Source organism: Perognathus longimembris, chromosome 13 (genome assembly GCF_023159225.1).
Source record: "Perognathus longimembris pacificus isolate PPM17 chromosome 13, ASM2315922v1, whole genome shotgun sequence".
NCBI lineage: Eukaryota > Metazoa > Chordata > Mammalia > Rodentia > Heteromyidae > Perognathus > Perognathus longimembris.
Window position 1 is genome coordinate 58,774,638 of NC_063173.1, and position 17,653 is coordinate 58,792,290.

At 42.2% G+C, this 17,653-nt stretch overlaps 1 protein-coding gene across 3 annotated transcripts in view; it reads left to right on the forward strand.

The window, feature by feature from the left end:
• The window catches only part of Pacs1 (phosphofurin acidic cluster sorting protein 1), a 122,237-nt gene that overhangs the window by 76,815 nt on the left and 27,769 nt on the right, over positions 1 to 17,653 (forward strand). For all 3 annotated transcript variants that reach the window (XR_007213035.1, XM_048360897.1, XM_048360896.1), the window contains exons 2-4: positions 6,033 to 6,120; positions 14,236 to 14,325; positions 14,899 to 15,024. Coding sequence is in view for 2 of the 3 variants with exons in the window: in XM_048360897.1 (XP_048216854.1) it covers positions 6,033 to 6,120; positions 14,236 to 14,325; positions 14,899 to 15,024 (304 nt within the window). In the remaining variant the exon portion in view is untranslated. The remainder of the gene's footprint in view (positions 1 to 6,032; positions 6,121 to 14,235; positions 14,326 to 14,898; positions 15,025 to 17,653) is intronic.

Here is a 17,653-nt window from a genome sequence, read left to right on the forward strand (position 1 = left end):
ACCTTCACCTTTCTCCAGAGGGAAACCCTGAGACTGCAAAGAAAGTTATTCAAAACTATTTGGCCCCAAACATATTAACTAGCAGCTGAGTGCTGGAAAATGTGGGTGGGGTGGTGCTCATGCTGATCCCTCTGGAGACCAAAGTGCAGATTCCATTCCTTGCACTGTCTTCTGCCTTCATTTGTTAAGCTTGAAATCTTGTCTTCTGGCCTCATCTTTATCTGCTGCTTACTTACATTTCTGGAGTGAAGCTTTGTTTTTCTTACTCCCCTGAAATGTATGATTGTGATCACCAATATTCTCCATTTTGTCAAATCCAGTGATTAGTTTCCTGTCTCAGCTTATTTTACCTATCAGCTGCACTGGAAACATCTTCCTAAGCACTTTTTTCTCCCAAGTTTGTGAAAGCACATCCTTTTGGTTTCCCCACCTCAGTAGTACTTCTCTTTCTTTGCTTGACCTTTCTCCTCTGGAAAAGTAGAACACTTTGGAAGATCTCAGCTGATCCCATTTCTGTAGATACCATCTTTCTGCCTTGATTTCTGATTCCATGTCTCAAGCTTGATCTTTCCTTGGACACCTGTAGCCAGTTGACTACTGTAATTTTTCCACTTGGATAGTCAGTAAGTCTCAAAACTGAATAAACTAAACTCTTGACTGTTCTCCCCTGTTCACCCCAAAACTTCTCCTTCTCTGTCATCTCATGACATAGCACCACCAAAACCTACCTTGTTGCTCAAGCTAAAATCCCTGAAGCATCATGGTGTTTTCTTTTTTCATATACACTGCACTCAATCTATCAGCAATGTCAAATCTGCCAGAATGTTTCTGAGTTCTATGCTGTATTCATCTCATTGCTCTCATTGCTTCAGACCAAAGTCTCCTGCTTTCTTAGCTAGACCATCACCACAGCCTCTTGAGTGATCAGTCTTCCTGCTGCAGCCCTCCCTTCTAAAGGCATTATTCACCCAGCAGCAGGGTGATCATGTACAAATCATTGTATATGCTTTATTTACTTAGTTTACTTCTGTACTATTCGTAAGCAAAATCAGATCCCACTGTAGAGTCTAAACTTTGCCTGTGCACCCTCACATTTGTGTCTTCTTCCATTCATCGTACTGGACACACTTGCCTGTTTTGTTTCCTTTAAATATCCTGACTTTCATAGCAGAAGATCACAATAGCCCAATAGCTATGCCCTTATGAACACATAAGATGATGCTAAGTGAAATGAACTCCACGTTATGGAAACAAGTGTTATATCATAGTGGTGATTATTTTCAACAAGCCATGTGAAACCGTACCCTTTTTTTCTCTCTTGTATTTCCTTCCTGTGGTTTTACAAAACCCCACTATCACTATATCTCATCTTTTTTTTTTTTTTTTTTTTTTTTGGCCAGTCCTGGGCCGTCAACTCAGGGCCTGAGCACTGTCCCTGGCTTCTTTTTTTTGCTCAAGGCTAGCACTCTGCCACTTGAGCCACAGCGCCACTTCTGGCCATTTTCTGTATATGTGGTGCTGAGGAATCGAACCCAGGGCCTCATGTATATGAAGCAAGCACTCTTGCCACTAGGCCATATTCCCAGCCCACTATATCTCATCTTAGTACCCTGGATACTGTATACACGTGTATTAGAACTAGAGAGGGAAAGGGGAATACCAAAATCGAGAGACAAAGGATAAAAAGACAAATGATTCCAAAAGCAATACTTAAAAAACCATTTGGTGAAAACAACTGTACAACTCATGGGAGAGAGTAAGTGGGGAGGAGGTGGGGAAAAATGGGGGAGGAGGTAACAAGTTGGATAAGAAACCTTACATATGAAACTGTAACCCCTCTGTACTTCACTTTGACAATAAAGGAAAAAAAATCCTGACTTTGCTTTGTTCGTGTGTCATGTCCTATCTTTCAGAGTTTTATCTCATGTATGTGTTGCTTGGTTTTGAATCTGATACAGTACAAATACTATAGGTGGTCTTCTGCAGCCATTTTTCGTTATTCAGTGTTTGCGGTGAACTCATATTAACATATGAGGTTCACTTGTTTTCACTGTGGTGTATCATTGGATTTTTGCTACTACACTTTATTGAATACTTTCTGGCAGTGCAAGTGGGTTCTGATGAGCATAGTGCAGACACTATCTAGTGCAGAGAGAGCCTCCTGTGGGCAGGCAGAGCTGTCAGTGCTTTCATATGTACGGATCCCTGCTCATTCTGTGGATGAGGATGCAGAGGCAGAAGAGGTAAAGTAGCTTACCCAGCTCAATCTAGCCCGTGAGTGACACTGCTGGATGATGGATGCCACATTTGTTCACCTTTATACCATGATGGCTAATCGTTTTCTAAAATGATTGCACTAGTCAGTACTCCCACAACCACCATATGAATTCCATTGTACCACTTCTTCACCCATCCTGAATTTTGCCAATTTTGTGGGTGTAAAATGGTATTTTGATTTCTCCTTGATTCCTAATGAGGCCGTGCATATTTTCGTGTGTTTATTAGCCAATAGTGTTTCCTCTTCTGGAAATACGAATTGTTGGTTCATGTCTTTTGCCCACTCTTTCATTGAGTTACTTTTCTTTTTCTTATCAAATTATAGTTCTTTATACTTTAGACCTTTTGTCAGTATTATGTGCTTCAAATATGTTTTCCAAGTTCATATGTGTATATGGGGGGGGTTATGGGTGTATGTGTATATGGTACTGTGGTTTGAACTTGGGACCTCACACCCTAGCTTGGATATAATTTCACTCTGCTTTATTGCTAAATAATACTTTCTTTGAATTTTTTTACATTGCATAGTGATTGTTTTATTATTGTAACTAAAACTGATATGCTTTTTTCAAATTTTTATTATCAAACTGATGTACAGAAAGGTTACAGTTTCATACGTTAGGCATTGCATACATTTCTTGTACTGTTTGTTACCTTGTCCCTCATACCCCCCTCCCCCCCTTACCCTTTCCCCCCTGAGGTGGTCAGTTCACTTACACCAAACAGTTTTGCAAGTATTGCTTTTGTAGTTGTTTGTCTTTTTTTACACTTTCTTTGAATTTTAATCTTTAAGTTGTTGGGCACCTAAGCTGATTTCATAGCTTAGTTATGCTATTTACAATAGACAATTTATGGAAACAGCCCAGATGCCCTACAGTAGATGAGTGGATCAAAAAATTGTAGTGTAGGGCTGGGAATGTAGATTAGTGGTAGAGTGCTTGCCTAGCATGCATGAAGCCCTGGTTCAGTTCCTCCATATCACATAAACAGAAAAGGCCAGAAGAGGGGCTGGGGATATAGCCTAGTGGCAAGAGTGCCTGCCTCGGATACACGAGGCCCTAGGTTCGATTCCCCAGCACCACATATACAGAAAACGGCCAGAAGCGGCGCTGTGGCTCAAGTGGCGGAGTGCTAGCCTTGAGCGGGAAGAAGCCAGGGACAGTGCTCAGGCCCGGAGTCCAAGGCCCAGGACTGGCCAAAAAAAAAAAAAAAAAGAAAAGGCCAGAAGTGGCACTGTGGCTCGAGTGATAGCTAGCCTAGAGTGAAAGAAGCTCAGAGATAGTGCTCAGGCCCTGAGTTCAAACCCCAGGACTGGGAAGAAAAAAGAACACAAAAAAATCTGTAGTGCATATACTCAATGGAATTTCACTGATTCATTAGAAAGAATACTATGTCATTTGCAAGGTAATGAATGGACCTAGAGCAAATCATATTAGTGAGGTGAGCCAAGCTCAGAGAGACAACTGACACATGAACACTAGTTGTAAAAGAAAACTGGAAGCCAAGCACTGGTGGCTCATGTCTGTATTCCTAGCCACTCTGGAGACTGAGATCTGAGGATTGTTGTTCAAAGCCAGCCTGGACAGGAAAATCTGTGAGAACATTCTTACCTCCAATTAGCTACCAGAAAACTGGAAGTAACACTGTGGCTCAAAGTGATTGAGCATTAGCCTTGAGGAAAAGAGCTCAGGGACCGTCCCCAGGCCCTGAATTCAAGCCCACTACCAACAATAAAATATATGGCTTAGTAGTAGAGTGCTTGCCTAGCATTCACGAAGCCCTGGGTTCAATTCCTCAGTACCACATACACAGAAAAAGCCAGAAGTGGCGCTGTGGCTCAAGTGGTAGACTGCTAGTGGCTCAAGTGAGCAAAAAGAAGCTCGGGGACAGTGTCCAGGCCAAGTTCAAGCCCCAGGACTGGCAAAAAAACAAAACAAAAATTTTCATGGGGCTTGGAATGTATGTAGCTTAATGTTAGAGTGCTTGCCTAGCACGCGTGAATCCCTGGGTTCAATTTCTCAGCACCACATAATCAGAAAAAGCCAGAAGTGGCACTGTGGCTCAAGTGGTAGACTGCTAGCCTTGAGCAAAAAAGAAACTCAGGAACAGTGCCCAGGCCCTGAAGTTCAAGCCCCAGAACTGGCAAAAAAGAAAACCTTTCTTAGATTTTTTTTCTATTGATTTTCACTTTATGCTGAAAACATTGAGGGAAGACTGAGCTTGTTCTTCCTATTTTATGATTAAGTAACCAATGCAGAGAGAAAAGTGACATGTTTGTATGATACAGCCACTTCTTGGTAGGACAAAGGAATAATCCAGGTCACTTGTTTTCTACTTCTGCATTTATCTGTTCTGGTCTCAAAAGGACCATCATTGATTCAGAAGCTATTCTGTTGTTGTTTTTTAAGATTTCATCCGGATCTTTGTTTCATCTTTTTTTCTGTCTAAAATATGGCCATTTTGTCAGGTGCCAGTGACTCATGCCTATAATCCTGCTACTCAGGAAGCTGAGAACAGAGAATTGCAGTTTCAAGCCAGCCTGGGCAGGAAAGCCTGTGAGACTCTTACCTCCAATGAACTACTAAAAATCTGGAGGTAGATCTGTGGCTCAAGTGGTAAACTGCTAGCCTTGAGCAATAGAAGCTCAGGAGTGTGCCCAGACACTGAGTTTAAGCTGTAGAACCAGTACACAGGCACACACATACACAAAAAGTGGCCATTTCACTTGTTCTTTCCTATAATCTGAGCTACTCAAAAGTCTGTAACCTGAGGATCACTGTTTGAAGCCACTGTTTGAGACTTTTTGTCTCCAGTGGTACTATGGCTCACCAAAAACTGGAAATTGAGCTGTGGCTCAAGTGATAGAATGCTAGCCCTGAGCAAAAAGTTCAGGGTCAGTGGCTCAGGCCCTGAGTTCCAGACACACACACACACACACACACACACACACACACACACACACACACACACACACACGGGGATGAAATCTGACCATTTCTTGTTAGACCTCTCTAGCTATTATATAATGGGAATAGATTTGAAACAATAGTCAGTTGCAAGTTGAGGATCATTTGCAGATGTTACTTGAGGCTATTTTTCCTTCATCTTAAAACCAGGCACAAACTAGAATAATGTAGAAAGAAGGTTCTTGTCATTATATTTTGTTCTATTCTCTACCTAGTTATCAAATGCACAGCTTGATTCTTCCAGACTTAGCCTAATAAAATCTAAAGAAAACAGTTTCTGGGTGAGAATCTGCTTGTGCTCCAATAATATGCGCTCCCTGCAGCCTCAGCCCAGTTACTTGTTCTCCTTTTCTGTAATTCAGCACTTCATTATGTACCGTCACCCTAATTGTCTGGTAGACCTAAGTCTGTTGCTCAACTAGGTTACAAATTTCTCAAAAGTAGAGAATATGCCGGGCACTGGTGGCTTACCTGTAGTCCTGGATCCTGAGATCTGAGGATCACAGTTCAAAGCCAGCCAGGGCAGGTCTGCTACAAAGCAGCCATGGACAGAGAAGATGACAGTCACTGAAACTGGAGAGTAAGGACAGCCACATCACTTTTAGGGGGCAGTGTCCTGATTTGCGACACTGACAGTTTGCTGGAGCAAAATGAATTTGAGCTAAAATCAGATCCCTTACTGTTTAACGCATGCCCTCTTCATGTTCTTCAATTAAAGTAGATTCTCCCAGCATCTGTGCGTTAAGTTTCTTACATTTGATAGGCCCTTCTTTCCTTGTATTTTTCTAGGCTCTTCAGCTTGACCCTGAAGAAACTCATCATGCTGAAAGAAATGGACAAAGATCTTAGCTCAGTGGTCATTGCCGTGAAGCTGCAGGTGAGTTGAGCATTGTGTTTTCAGGGCCCGGGGAAGCTGGGTCATTTGCCTGCTGTTGTGCTGCACGTTTCTCCTGGGTGCTGCTTCCCTCTTCACTCAGCAAGATGAGAGACAGCTGTGGCATAGGGACCTATGAAGTCCCAGTTCTGCCTCAAGCTAAGGCAACAATTTCTTTATTCCTTGCTTTCTTTGGAGAGTAGAATTGGTCCTTCTGCCTGCCTAACAAGGTCAGTCTGACAGATGCTGCTGTGTTTTATGAACCATTCAGCAGTACTAGGATGGCTGGTGTTAGTTTGTCTTTGTCTTACTATCTCTGGGTTGGGGAAGCACTTTGAAGGTTTTCCATATGGTGAACAGACAGATTATGTCAGTCTTGGCAATTTAAAATTGTAGTAGCACTCTATATCACCTTTATAATAGCAATACAAAAATTTAAGTTAAAAAAAAGGACTAGAATACTTTGTATTCTGGGTAATCCTCACACTTAATTATTTACATTTAATTCAGTTTTTTTTCAAGGAACTCATTTTTTTATTTAATTAATTTATTTATTTTACCAGTCCTGGGGCTTGGACTCAGAGCCTGAGCACTTTCCCTGGCTTCTTTTTGCCACTTGAGCCACAGTGCCACTTCTGGCTGTTTTCTATATATGTGTTGCTGGGGAATTGAACCCAGGGCTTCATGTATGGAAGGCAAGCACTCTTGCTACTAGGCCATATTCCCAGACCAGGAACTCAATTTTTTTTTTGCAAATGCTTGTACTTCCTAAGTATTCCTGAATTCAGAAAAGGAGAAGCTAAACAATAGAAGTGTTCAGGAATTTACCTGTTGCCAAGCTAATTACCAGTGGCAGGGCTGGAACTAGAAACCAAAGAGCATGTAATTTAATATTTCATTAAACTGCATTCCCAGTCCTTCTCTAATGATAAGCCCTGCCTGATGATGACTCCCTGGGGCTTAAGGAGGATCTGAAGTGCCTCTGCAGTCATTAAATAATGATTGAATTGAGCCTCATTCATTGCAAAACAGTGAGTTACATGGTAACTCCTTACTAACCAGAATATTTTATTAGCTAGTTCACCTGCTATGCAGCAGTTTCTTATACAAATATTGATTTTCATTCAAATTCACAACTGGGGAAAAGTAAAGGAAGGGGTTACATTGTCCAAGAAGAAATGTACCTGACTTATGAAAGGACAACCCAGCCATACAACACCTTAATAAAAACAGTAAAATTGTATTTTTTAAAGTTTGCATTTCTTGCAAAAGTAGGAATAATATCAGAATAATAAGGAATTGTAAACAGTTTCTAAATGGGGAAGCATTTAAGAATGCATTTAAATGTCATCTTTTAATAGGTAGAAAAATGTAGAGTAACCAAACAGAATCATGTATTTAAAAGTAACTGACATTATTAAATTATCCCTGCTACAGGTGTACACACACATACACACAAACCTTCTGCATCAGTGATTAGGCCATAGTACAAAACATTGAAGAGGGGCTGGGAATATGGCCTAGTGGCAAGAGTGCTTGCCTCGTGTACATGAGGCCCTGGGTTCGATTCCTCAGCACCACATATACAGAAAATGGCCAGAAGTGGCGCTGTGGCTCAAGTGGCAGAGTGCTAGCCTTGAGCAAAAATGAAGCCAGGGACAATGCTCAGGCCCTGAGTTCACGGCCTAGGACTGGCCAAAAAAAAAACCAAAAAAACATTGAAGAGATGAGACCAGGGGAATGTTTGTACATGATCCTTAGGGAACTGTCTATACATAAAATAATGGCTTTCCTCCAGTATTTGTTCTCTCCTTCCATATTTAAATAGAACTCTTTACTTGAGCATCAAGTTTTACATAAAAATGTACCCATTCTCATTTGCAGCTTTATCTAGAAACAAGTGATAAGTGGTAGAAATCTTTGAAGGAATCACACTAGTTAAATGTGTCTCCTGCTTTTCCTTTTTGCTTCTGTTGCCTGAAATGTACATTCAGTAGCTACAGCTTGAGCAGCCATCTTGGATCCTTAAAACAAATGCAGTATTCTAGTACCTAAAGGATAAAGGAGTAGTAAATTGAAAGGAGTTGGATCACTGAGGGAGTTGTAGAGCTTAACCACCATTTCAACCATGGGCTGTCTTTTTTCAAAACCTCTGTGGGTTAGAAAGGTATCTTGTTTAAGCCCCTGTCAACTTACTGGCCCATCTACATCTCTTACAGTGGCAAATCAAAAATAATAATAAAGTTTGCATTTCTGAAAAAAATCCACATCTGGAAAGATGCTGGTGGTTCATGCCTCTAATCTAACTACACAGGAAGTTGAGATCTGAGTATCAAGGATCACAGTCAGCCAAACCCATGAGACTCTTATTGCCAGTTAACCAGCAAAAAACAGGACTATAGACAATGCTCAGGTGGTAGAGCACCAGCCATAAGTGGGAAAAGCCTTAAAAAAATTTTTCCAGGGCTGGGAATATGGCCTAGTGGTAAAGTGCTTGCCTCGTATACATGAAGCACTGGGTTCGATTCCTCAGCACCACATATATACAAAAAAAGCTGGAAGTGGGACTGTGCCTCAAGAGGCAGAGTGCTAGCCTTGAGCAAAAAGAAGCCAGGGACAGTACTCAGGCCCTGAGTCCACACCCCAGGACTGGCAACAAAAACAAAACAAATAAACAACAACAACAAAAATCTACATCTAGCCTCGTACCAGTGACTCATTCCTATAATCCTATCAATTTAAGAGGTTGAGTCTGGGAATATGGCCTAGTGGTAAAGTGCTCGCCTCGTATACATGAAGCCCTGGGTTCAATTCCTCAGCACCACATATATAGAAAAGGCCAGAAGTGGCGCTGTGGCTCAAGTGGTAGAGTGCTAGCCTTGAGCACAAAGAAGCTAGGGACAGTGCTCAGGCCCTGAGTTCAAGCCCCAGGACAGGCAAAAACCCCAAAAACAAACAAGGAGGTTGAGATCTGGGTGGGGGCGGGGGGTCACAGTTCAAATCCAGCATGAGCAGGAAAGTCCATCAGACTCTTAGCTCCAATTAATTACCAACAACAACAACAACAACAACAAAAAGCCAGAAGTGAAGCTGTTACTCAAGTGGTAGAGCACTAGCCTTGAGCAAAAAAAAGCTCAAGGACAGCACCCAGGCTTTGAGTTCAAGCCCCAGGACTGACACACACACACACACACACACACACACACACACACACATATCCACATCTATAACTCACATTTGTGTTAATATGTACATTTAGGTATGCAAGTCCTTTTCTGGGATTAATACATATTGTAATTTGCTTCCTAAAATTTAAACCATAGGAATTCTATGGCTTCCTACATGTTCTGATTCCTGTCAGACTCAGAGGTTACTATCTCTACCACTTGAGCTACAGCTCCACTTCCAACTTTTTGGTGGTTAATGGGAGATCAGAGTCTCAAAAACTTTCTTGCCTGGACTGGCTTCGAATCATGACTCTCAGATCTCAGCCTCCCGAGTAGCTAGTATCACAGCTAGTGGCACCTGGTTTCCCTTTTCGTTTTGCACGTAATTCCTTCCAAACCTGTGAAGTGTCCTCAGACACTGTTGGTGAAATTATGTGAAGTGGCAGCTTTCAGTACTTCATCCTCCTTTCCTGAGGTTTGCTCCATTTCTAGGTCACAGGCAGTGTTCCAGTTTGCAGGAGTTGTTTCCTAGGCTAATGTTACTTTCCCATGCAAACTCTGGCAGTATAGTTTTCAATTCCTGCTGCTTTTGCCATTCCTGCAAATAAATGTTTTTGCCAAGAAAAAAAATGATTACTATTATTTTCTAATTTAATATTAGACAATCTGTAAAATATAAAATTACATCTAAAACTATAAAAATCCTGAATTTTTTAAATTACCTCCCAGCAGCTGAAAACAGATGTTACTACATTTATGTATTCAGTCACTTATTTATTCCACCTATTTACTTAATAACTGTTTACTGAACATCAATTATATAACCAAATATAGGCACAAGGGATACAACTTGAACAAAACAAAGATCCCTAACTTTAAGGAGCTTCACATTCTAGCAAAGCAGCAATGTTTAAAATAAGTTTCATAGATTGAGCTACTAAAGACACTTTGAGGATACAGACAGGCAAAACTATTTCATAGTTATGAAATGATGTTGCTTGCCTTTGTCCTGTTTTGTAGTTGCACTGAAGATACTACAGCAACAGTGGGTAAAACTCATGGCACTGCAGCACAAATGCAACAGAATGTTCCAGCAGTCATTATACTATTTTCACCCATGTCTTTCAGCTTTTCATCATTAGATTGTATATAATAGCTTAGAAGGAAGAAACACTTATTTGGGCTCGTGATTTCAGAGGTTTCAGTCTGTGGTTGCTTGGTCCTGTTGCTTTTAGGGGCAAGACTGTGTATGTATGTATCATGATAGGAGCACATAGAGGAGGAACCTGCGCACCTCACTGCAGCTCAGAAGCACAGAAAGAAGAGGAGAGCCAGGCTCCAGTGGCTCACATCTATAATCCTACTTCCTCAGCAGGCTGAGATCTAAGGATCATTGTTCGAAGCCAGCCTGAGCAGGAAAGTTCGTGAGACTCATCTCCAGTTAAGAACTAGAAAAGCCAGAAGTGGAGCTGTGGCTCAAGTGGTAGAGTACTACTCTTGTGCACTTAAGCCCCAGGACTGGCACATACTAAAATGGGGGTTGGGGAAGAAGAAGAGAAGAGGGCTTACCACACCAGTGACCTAACTTCTTCCCACTAGGTCTCGGTTTGCAAAGAGTTCAAACTCCAGTAGCAGTACAGATTAAAATTTTTTTACTCTAAATTTTTAAAAACTGAAGAGGGGCTGGGAATATGGCCTAGTGGTAGAGTACTTTCCTCGTCTAGATGAAGCCCTGGATTCCATTCCTCAGCACCACATATATAGAAAAAGCCAGAAGTGGTGCTGTGTCTCAAGAGGTAGAGTGCTAGACTTGAGCAAAAAGAAATCAGGGACACAGTGCTCAGGCCCTGAGTTCAAGCCCCAGGACTGGCAAAAATAACTGAAGAAACTAAGAATCGTTTCCTTAATACAATAGAATAAACATAGGAATGTACCTAAACATAATGGCCATATATGACAAACCCATAGCCAATATCCTACTAACTGGGGGGAAACTGAAATCATTTCCTCTAAAGTCAAGATCAGGACAATGGTGTTCATCTCCACTCTTTTCTTCCTTTTTTTTGGTCACTCATGGGTCTTGAACTCAAGGCCTGGGTGCTGTCCATGAGATCTTTTGCTCAAAGCTAGCACTCTACCACTAGAGCCACGGTGCCACTTTGGCTTTTTCTGTGATTAATTGGAGATAAGAGTCGCATAGACATTTCTACCGGGCTGGCTTTGAACCCTGATCTCAGATTTCAGCCTCCAGAGTAGCTAGAATTACAAGCATGAGCCACCAGTACCCAGTTCGTGCCCAGCTTTTTGGTGGCTGAGATAAAAGTCTTATGGACTTTTCTGCCCAGGCTGGCTTCTAATCAGGATTCTCAGATTTTGGTCTCCTGAATAGCCAGAATTACAGGTGTCTACCAGCACCCATTATGAGACATTATAGCTAAACAAAAATAAACTAAAATTATGAAGCTTCTAAAGGAGAATAGCAGAATAGTTGCAATAGTGCTTCACAAACTCGGAGTAAACAATTTTTTTTTAATGGTAAGAAAACTTGGCAGAGCTTTTCTGAATAAGCAGGTGAGCAAACAAGCAAAAGGCAGAGGCACACTCTAATAGTGTGGGTACACTCAAAGGGAGAGTCACCAGGTTTTATTTTTTAAAAAGGACCCAGAACTGGGCACTCAGGAGGCTGAGATTTGAGGTCATGGTTCGAAGCCAGATTAGGTAGGAAATTCCATGAGACTCTTCTCTCTAATTAATTACATAAAAATCTGAAGTGGTGCTTGGCTCAAGTGGTAGAGTGCTAGCTTTGAGCAAAAGAAGCTCAGGGACAGAGCCCAAGCCCAGAGTTCAAGCCCCAGGGCAGACAAAAAAAGAAAAGAAAGGACCCAGGGCTGGGAATATGGCCTACTGGCAAGAGTGCTTGCCTCATAAACATGAAGCCCTAGGTTCATTTCCTCAGCACCACATCTGTAGAAAACACAAGTGCCTCTGTGACTCAGGTGACAGAGTGCTAGCCTTAAGCAAAAAGAAGCCAGGGTCAGTGCTCAGGCCCTGAGTTTAAACCCAGGACTGGCAAAAGAAAAGAAAAGAAAGGACCCATAATGCTGGGCGATTGTGGGTAGCACCTGTAATTTTAGCTACTCAGGAGGCTATGATCTGAATATCATAGTTGGAAGCCAGCCTGGGAAGGAAAGTCTTTGAGACTCTGATCTCCAAAATGGAGCTGTGACTCAAGTGGTAAAATGTTAGTTTTGAACAAAAAAACCCACAGGGATACCACCCAAGCCATGGGTTCAAGCCCAGGACTGACATACAAAAAATAAAAAAGAAGGAAGGAGGGAGGGAGGGAGGGAGAGGGAAGTAGAACGCCCACAGAGCATTAAGTACAAAAGAAGAATAATAAAGTAGGCCTGATGAAGAAAAATTGAATAATTTATCAAAAGATACCATTATGAAAGTGAATAGTCCCACAAGCCTGTTTGGCGCTGACCTCTGCAACATCAGCCTCTAGATTTTTCTTATTCCCGCCCTGCTGGCCAGCCTGAAACTTCCAGGCTGCCAGCCACCACCGTGAGCTACTTAAAGCAAAACCAGCTTGTAGTGTGGCATGAGAAGTAAAAAGGGGAGGTGAGCAAAAGTGCTGGGCCCAGCACTTGATCTCCGCAGCTGACCCCCTAATGTCCATGTCCTGGGATGGCATTTGATAAATTATCACAGTAACTCCCTAAGCTACCAAGGAATAGCAGGTTTCTAACAGCCCTTAGATCTCCGGGTTCCAGTGAGTTCTAATGGTGGCTACCATTAGGTCGTGAGGAAGGGACAGACTACATTACTGGGTTAAAGCTGCAGGCTCAGCCATTGAGCTTGAGCCATTGAGCCACTGAGTTGAGGCCTGGTCACGCTGCGAGGCAGCTGGAGCTCTCATGCTGCTGCTGGAGATGAAGAATAGCACAGATTCTTTGGAAACTGGCCTAGCAGTTTCTCATAATGTTAACCATGGGTCTTACCCTGAGACCCAGCAGTTCCACTGTGAGGTGTTTACATGGTACAGCAAAACATATGTCCACGCAGACATTCACAAGATTAGCAGCTTTAGTCATAAAAGCTAAAACCTAGAGATATCCCAAATGTGCATGTACAGCACCAGGAGGCTGGATAAACAAAATGTGGTATGTTCAGTCATAGAATTCTCAGTAATAAGAGAATGAACCATTGATCATGCGATAGCCTTGTGAGCCTCATATACACATTACAGGGGCAAAGAAGGTCCTGCTATATCAGTACATGGTGTGTGATGGCATTTATGTAAGTTTTAGGACAGGTAAAGCTAATGAACAAAGGCTCCTGGAAAGCCTTCCTCTAAGCTAAGACCTGAATGAGTTGGTTAGCTGTGCACAGAAAACATCCAAGGAGAGAGGCTACCCCAAAAAGGCCATGTGACCAAAGAGTCCATTAGAGGAGAAGAAAAGAAAGCCAAGGTGAGCAAAGTGGAAAATACACTTCCAAGGGTGCCAGTGCTTCCCCAGGAGTCTGGGGAAAAATGTGATCAGTCAGTTTTCTGTGAACTCTTTTTTTTTTGGCCAGTCCTGGGGCTTGGACTCAGGGCCTGAGCACTGTCCCTGGCTTCTTTTGCTCAAGGCTAGCACTCTGCCACTTGAGCCACAGCGCCACTTCTGGCGGTTTCCTGTATATGTGGTGCTGGGGAATTGAACCCAGGGCCTCATATATACAAGGCAAGCACTCTTGCCACTAGGCCATATCCCCAGCCCCTTCTGTGAACTCAGTGTAATGAATATACCACCTTGCCTGTCTAGCAGGCAAAACCCAAATAAAGAGAGTTAAGACCAATGAAATATTTGGACCAGTGAGTATATTTGTAGTGTTTAAAAGTTGTTTGCAAACATAGTGTTTTTTTTGTGACGATAGCTTTGACATACATTTTTCTTGGATTCAGGGTTCAAAAAGGATTCTTCGCTCCAATGAGATCATCCTTCCAGCAAGCGGACTAGTAGAAACAGAGCTCCAATTAACCTTTTCCCTTCAGGTGAGACTCTTGTAAATCTTAGTGTTCTCTAAGACGCTATGGCCAAACAGTCCTCACACCAAGACACAATTTTCTTAAGAGCAACAGAGTCCACCTTGAGCAGGAAAGGACAAGAGTCACCTGGCGATTTTTGGCTATTTTGGAGAGCCAGAGCAGTCACTGACACCAGATGGGCTGCTGAGATACATGCCATGACTCAATTTCCTTTCCCTGACCATAAATATTGTACCTACCTACTGTGCCCTATCACCCTCTCTCCTTATCACTGCTCTACTGATCACATAGCCCAGCAGGGTGTGCCTTCTTCAGTCTCCTATATTCCCCCTTTCTCCCCTCCTCTACCCCTCCCAGCATGTCTCTCATCTTAATCCCAGTAGCACACATTGAAATGCACAAAGAAAATACCTGACCAAATGATGAAGGAAAGAATCCATTTCTGAGCCTGTGTGGACTCCAGACACGTCCCTTTTACAGATGGGAGAAACCGAAGCACAAACATGTTGTGTGTTCTTTAGCGGGATCTGAACCCAAAGCCTCAGTTACCTAGTAACCATCTGACTACTTTGTCTTTAGTACCCTCATTTCCTTAAACGAGATGCCAACAAACTGCAGATCATGTTGCAAAGGAGGAAGCGATACAAGAACCGAACTATCTTGGGCTACAAGACCTTGGCCGTGGGCCTCATCAACATGGCAGAGGTGAGTGGACAGTGAAACTGCTGGCCTGTACGTCAGAAGCCAAGAGGACCTAGCCATTCACTCACTCTCAGCAAATGTTTCCCCCAGCCTGTTGGCAGTTGCTTAATTTTCCTTTGTAGGTTCATTGTGGTTGGAAGTTCAAGGTCTACTGCTTTGTGTGTGTGTGTGTGTGCCAGTCTGGGGGTTGAACTCAAGACCTGAGTACTATCCCTGAGTTTTTTTTCTCAAGGCTGCCACTCTTCCACATGAGCTTCAGCTCCACTTCCAGCTTTTTGGTGATTAATTGGAAATAAGTCTCATGGACTTTCTTGCCAAAGCTGGCTTCAAACTGTGATCCTCAGATTTCAGTCTCCTGAGTAGCTAGGAATACAGGTGTGAGCCACTGGCACCCAGAAAAATACACTTTTTGTCAGTTACCTTTTCCTTTATAAAAAGTTTTTTTCTTTTATATTTTTTTCCTGTCAACTGTGGGGCTTGAATTCAGGGCTTAGGTGCTGTCCATGAGCTCTTTTGCTCAAGGCTAGCTAGTACTCTACCACTTTGAGCCACAGCACCATTTCTGGTTTTCTGGTGGTTAATTGCAAATAAGAGTCTCACAAACTTTCTTGCATGGGCTGGCTTTGAACCATCATCCTCAGATCTCAGCCTCCTGAGTAGCTAGAAGTATGGGTGTGAGCCACCAGTGCCTGGCTATACTTTTATGTTTGCAATAAGGACTTTTTATGTTGTTCAAGCCAGGCCCAACTTAACCGACTCAAGTGGTCCTGCCATAGCCTTTCAAGTAGCTAAGGTCTGTTACAGGTGTCACCACACTGGCTTTGACTTAAAAATAATAATTTCAAGTTTTTGGAAAATTTGTAAGGACAATATAAAGAATTCCTACCCTGGGGGGGAGGGAGGGGGGTATGAGGGACAAGGTAACAAAGAGTACAAGAAATGTATCCAATGCCTAACGTATGAAACTGTAACCTCTATGTACATCAGTTTTATAATAAAAACTTAAAAAAATAAAAATAAAAAGAATTCCTACCCTGGCCAATGGCTCACACCTGGTATCCTCCCTACTCAGAAGACAGATCTAAAGATCATGGTTCAAAGCTAGCCATGTGAGTCTGTGAGATTCTTTTCTCCAATTAACTACCAGAAAGCTGGAAGTGGAGCTGTAAGTCAAATGGTAGAGCACAAGCCTTGAGCAAAAAATTTTGCTCAGGAACAGCATCCAGGCCCTTAGTAAAATTCCCTTATGTACCCGGTACTGCTGGTAAGTAGCTCATGCCTAAATCCTAGCTACTCAATTTGAGGGATCTCAATTTGAAGTCAGCTAGGGCAGACAAATCTTCAGTTAACCATCACAAGGCTGGAACTGACAGGGCTCAAGTGGTACAGCTCTAGGCTTAAGTGGGGGAAAAAATGAGAGTAAGAGGCTCTGTGTTCAAGCCCCAGTACTAGCACACACACACACACACACACACACACACACACACACACACCATATTCTTGTGCTAGATTCACCCAACTTCTTTATTTCTTCACATGTTACAATGCTGCCTTATTACTATCTATGTATATTATGTATATTATTTGCTCTTCTGAGCCATTTGAGAGTAAGCTACAAATACCATGTCCCATTACACATTAATACGATACCATATTCATTTCCTTAGCATGAGGAAAACCTCCTGCCTAAGCTCAACACCACCATCATGGTCAGGACATTGACAATGATGTAAGATCATCCTGTAACCGGTGGTCCCCAATCAGATGGTGCTGAATGTCTCAGTGAACTTCTGAGGGGCCAAAGACCATCTAGGAGCTAGCTTGCATTTTGTTATCACATCTCCTTTAGTCCACACATTTTGTCTTTCATGACCTTGATGATTTTTTTCAATGTAATTTTATTGTTATTATTAAAGTGTTATATTACCATTTCATAAGTCAGGTAATGAGTAGTGCATTACTTTTTTTGGAGAGGGTCACCCTCTCCTTTGCTTTCCCTCAGTTTCTCCTCCCATCCCTGCCCACAAGACCTAGATGGATTTCGGAGTACAAGCTCGTTACTTTATACTGGGTGATCTTCTGTCTGAGTTTGCCTGCTGTTACTTTGAGATTAAATTCCGTTCATGCACCATGTACATTTGCCAGAATTACCACCAAAGAAGCTTTTTCCCCCATAAAATGGACTTTACATGTTACTTTCACTCAGTTACAGTGGTGTTTGCCAGGATTTTCCACTACAAAGTTAATGAATAAATATTTTGCACTTAATAATAAATATCTGCCACTCTGTACAGCAGTCTGGAGGCTCCTCAAAAAACTAAACATAGATCTTCCCTACAATTCAGCCATACCACTCCTGAGCATCTACCCAGAATATCACAAGCCAGGAGACTGTAAAGACATTTACATATCTATGTTTATTGCTGCACAATTCACAATGGCCAAGCTATGGAAACAGCCCAGATGACCTACAAGAGATGAATGGATCCAAAAAGGGTGGTATCTATACACAATGGAATTTTACACAGCCATTAGGAAGAATAATATTATGTCATTTGCAGGGAAATGGATAAACTTAGACTAAATCATGTTAAATGAGGTAAGCTAAGCTCAGAAAGACATGCTATGCATG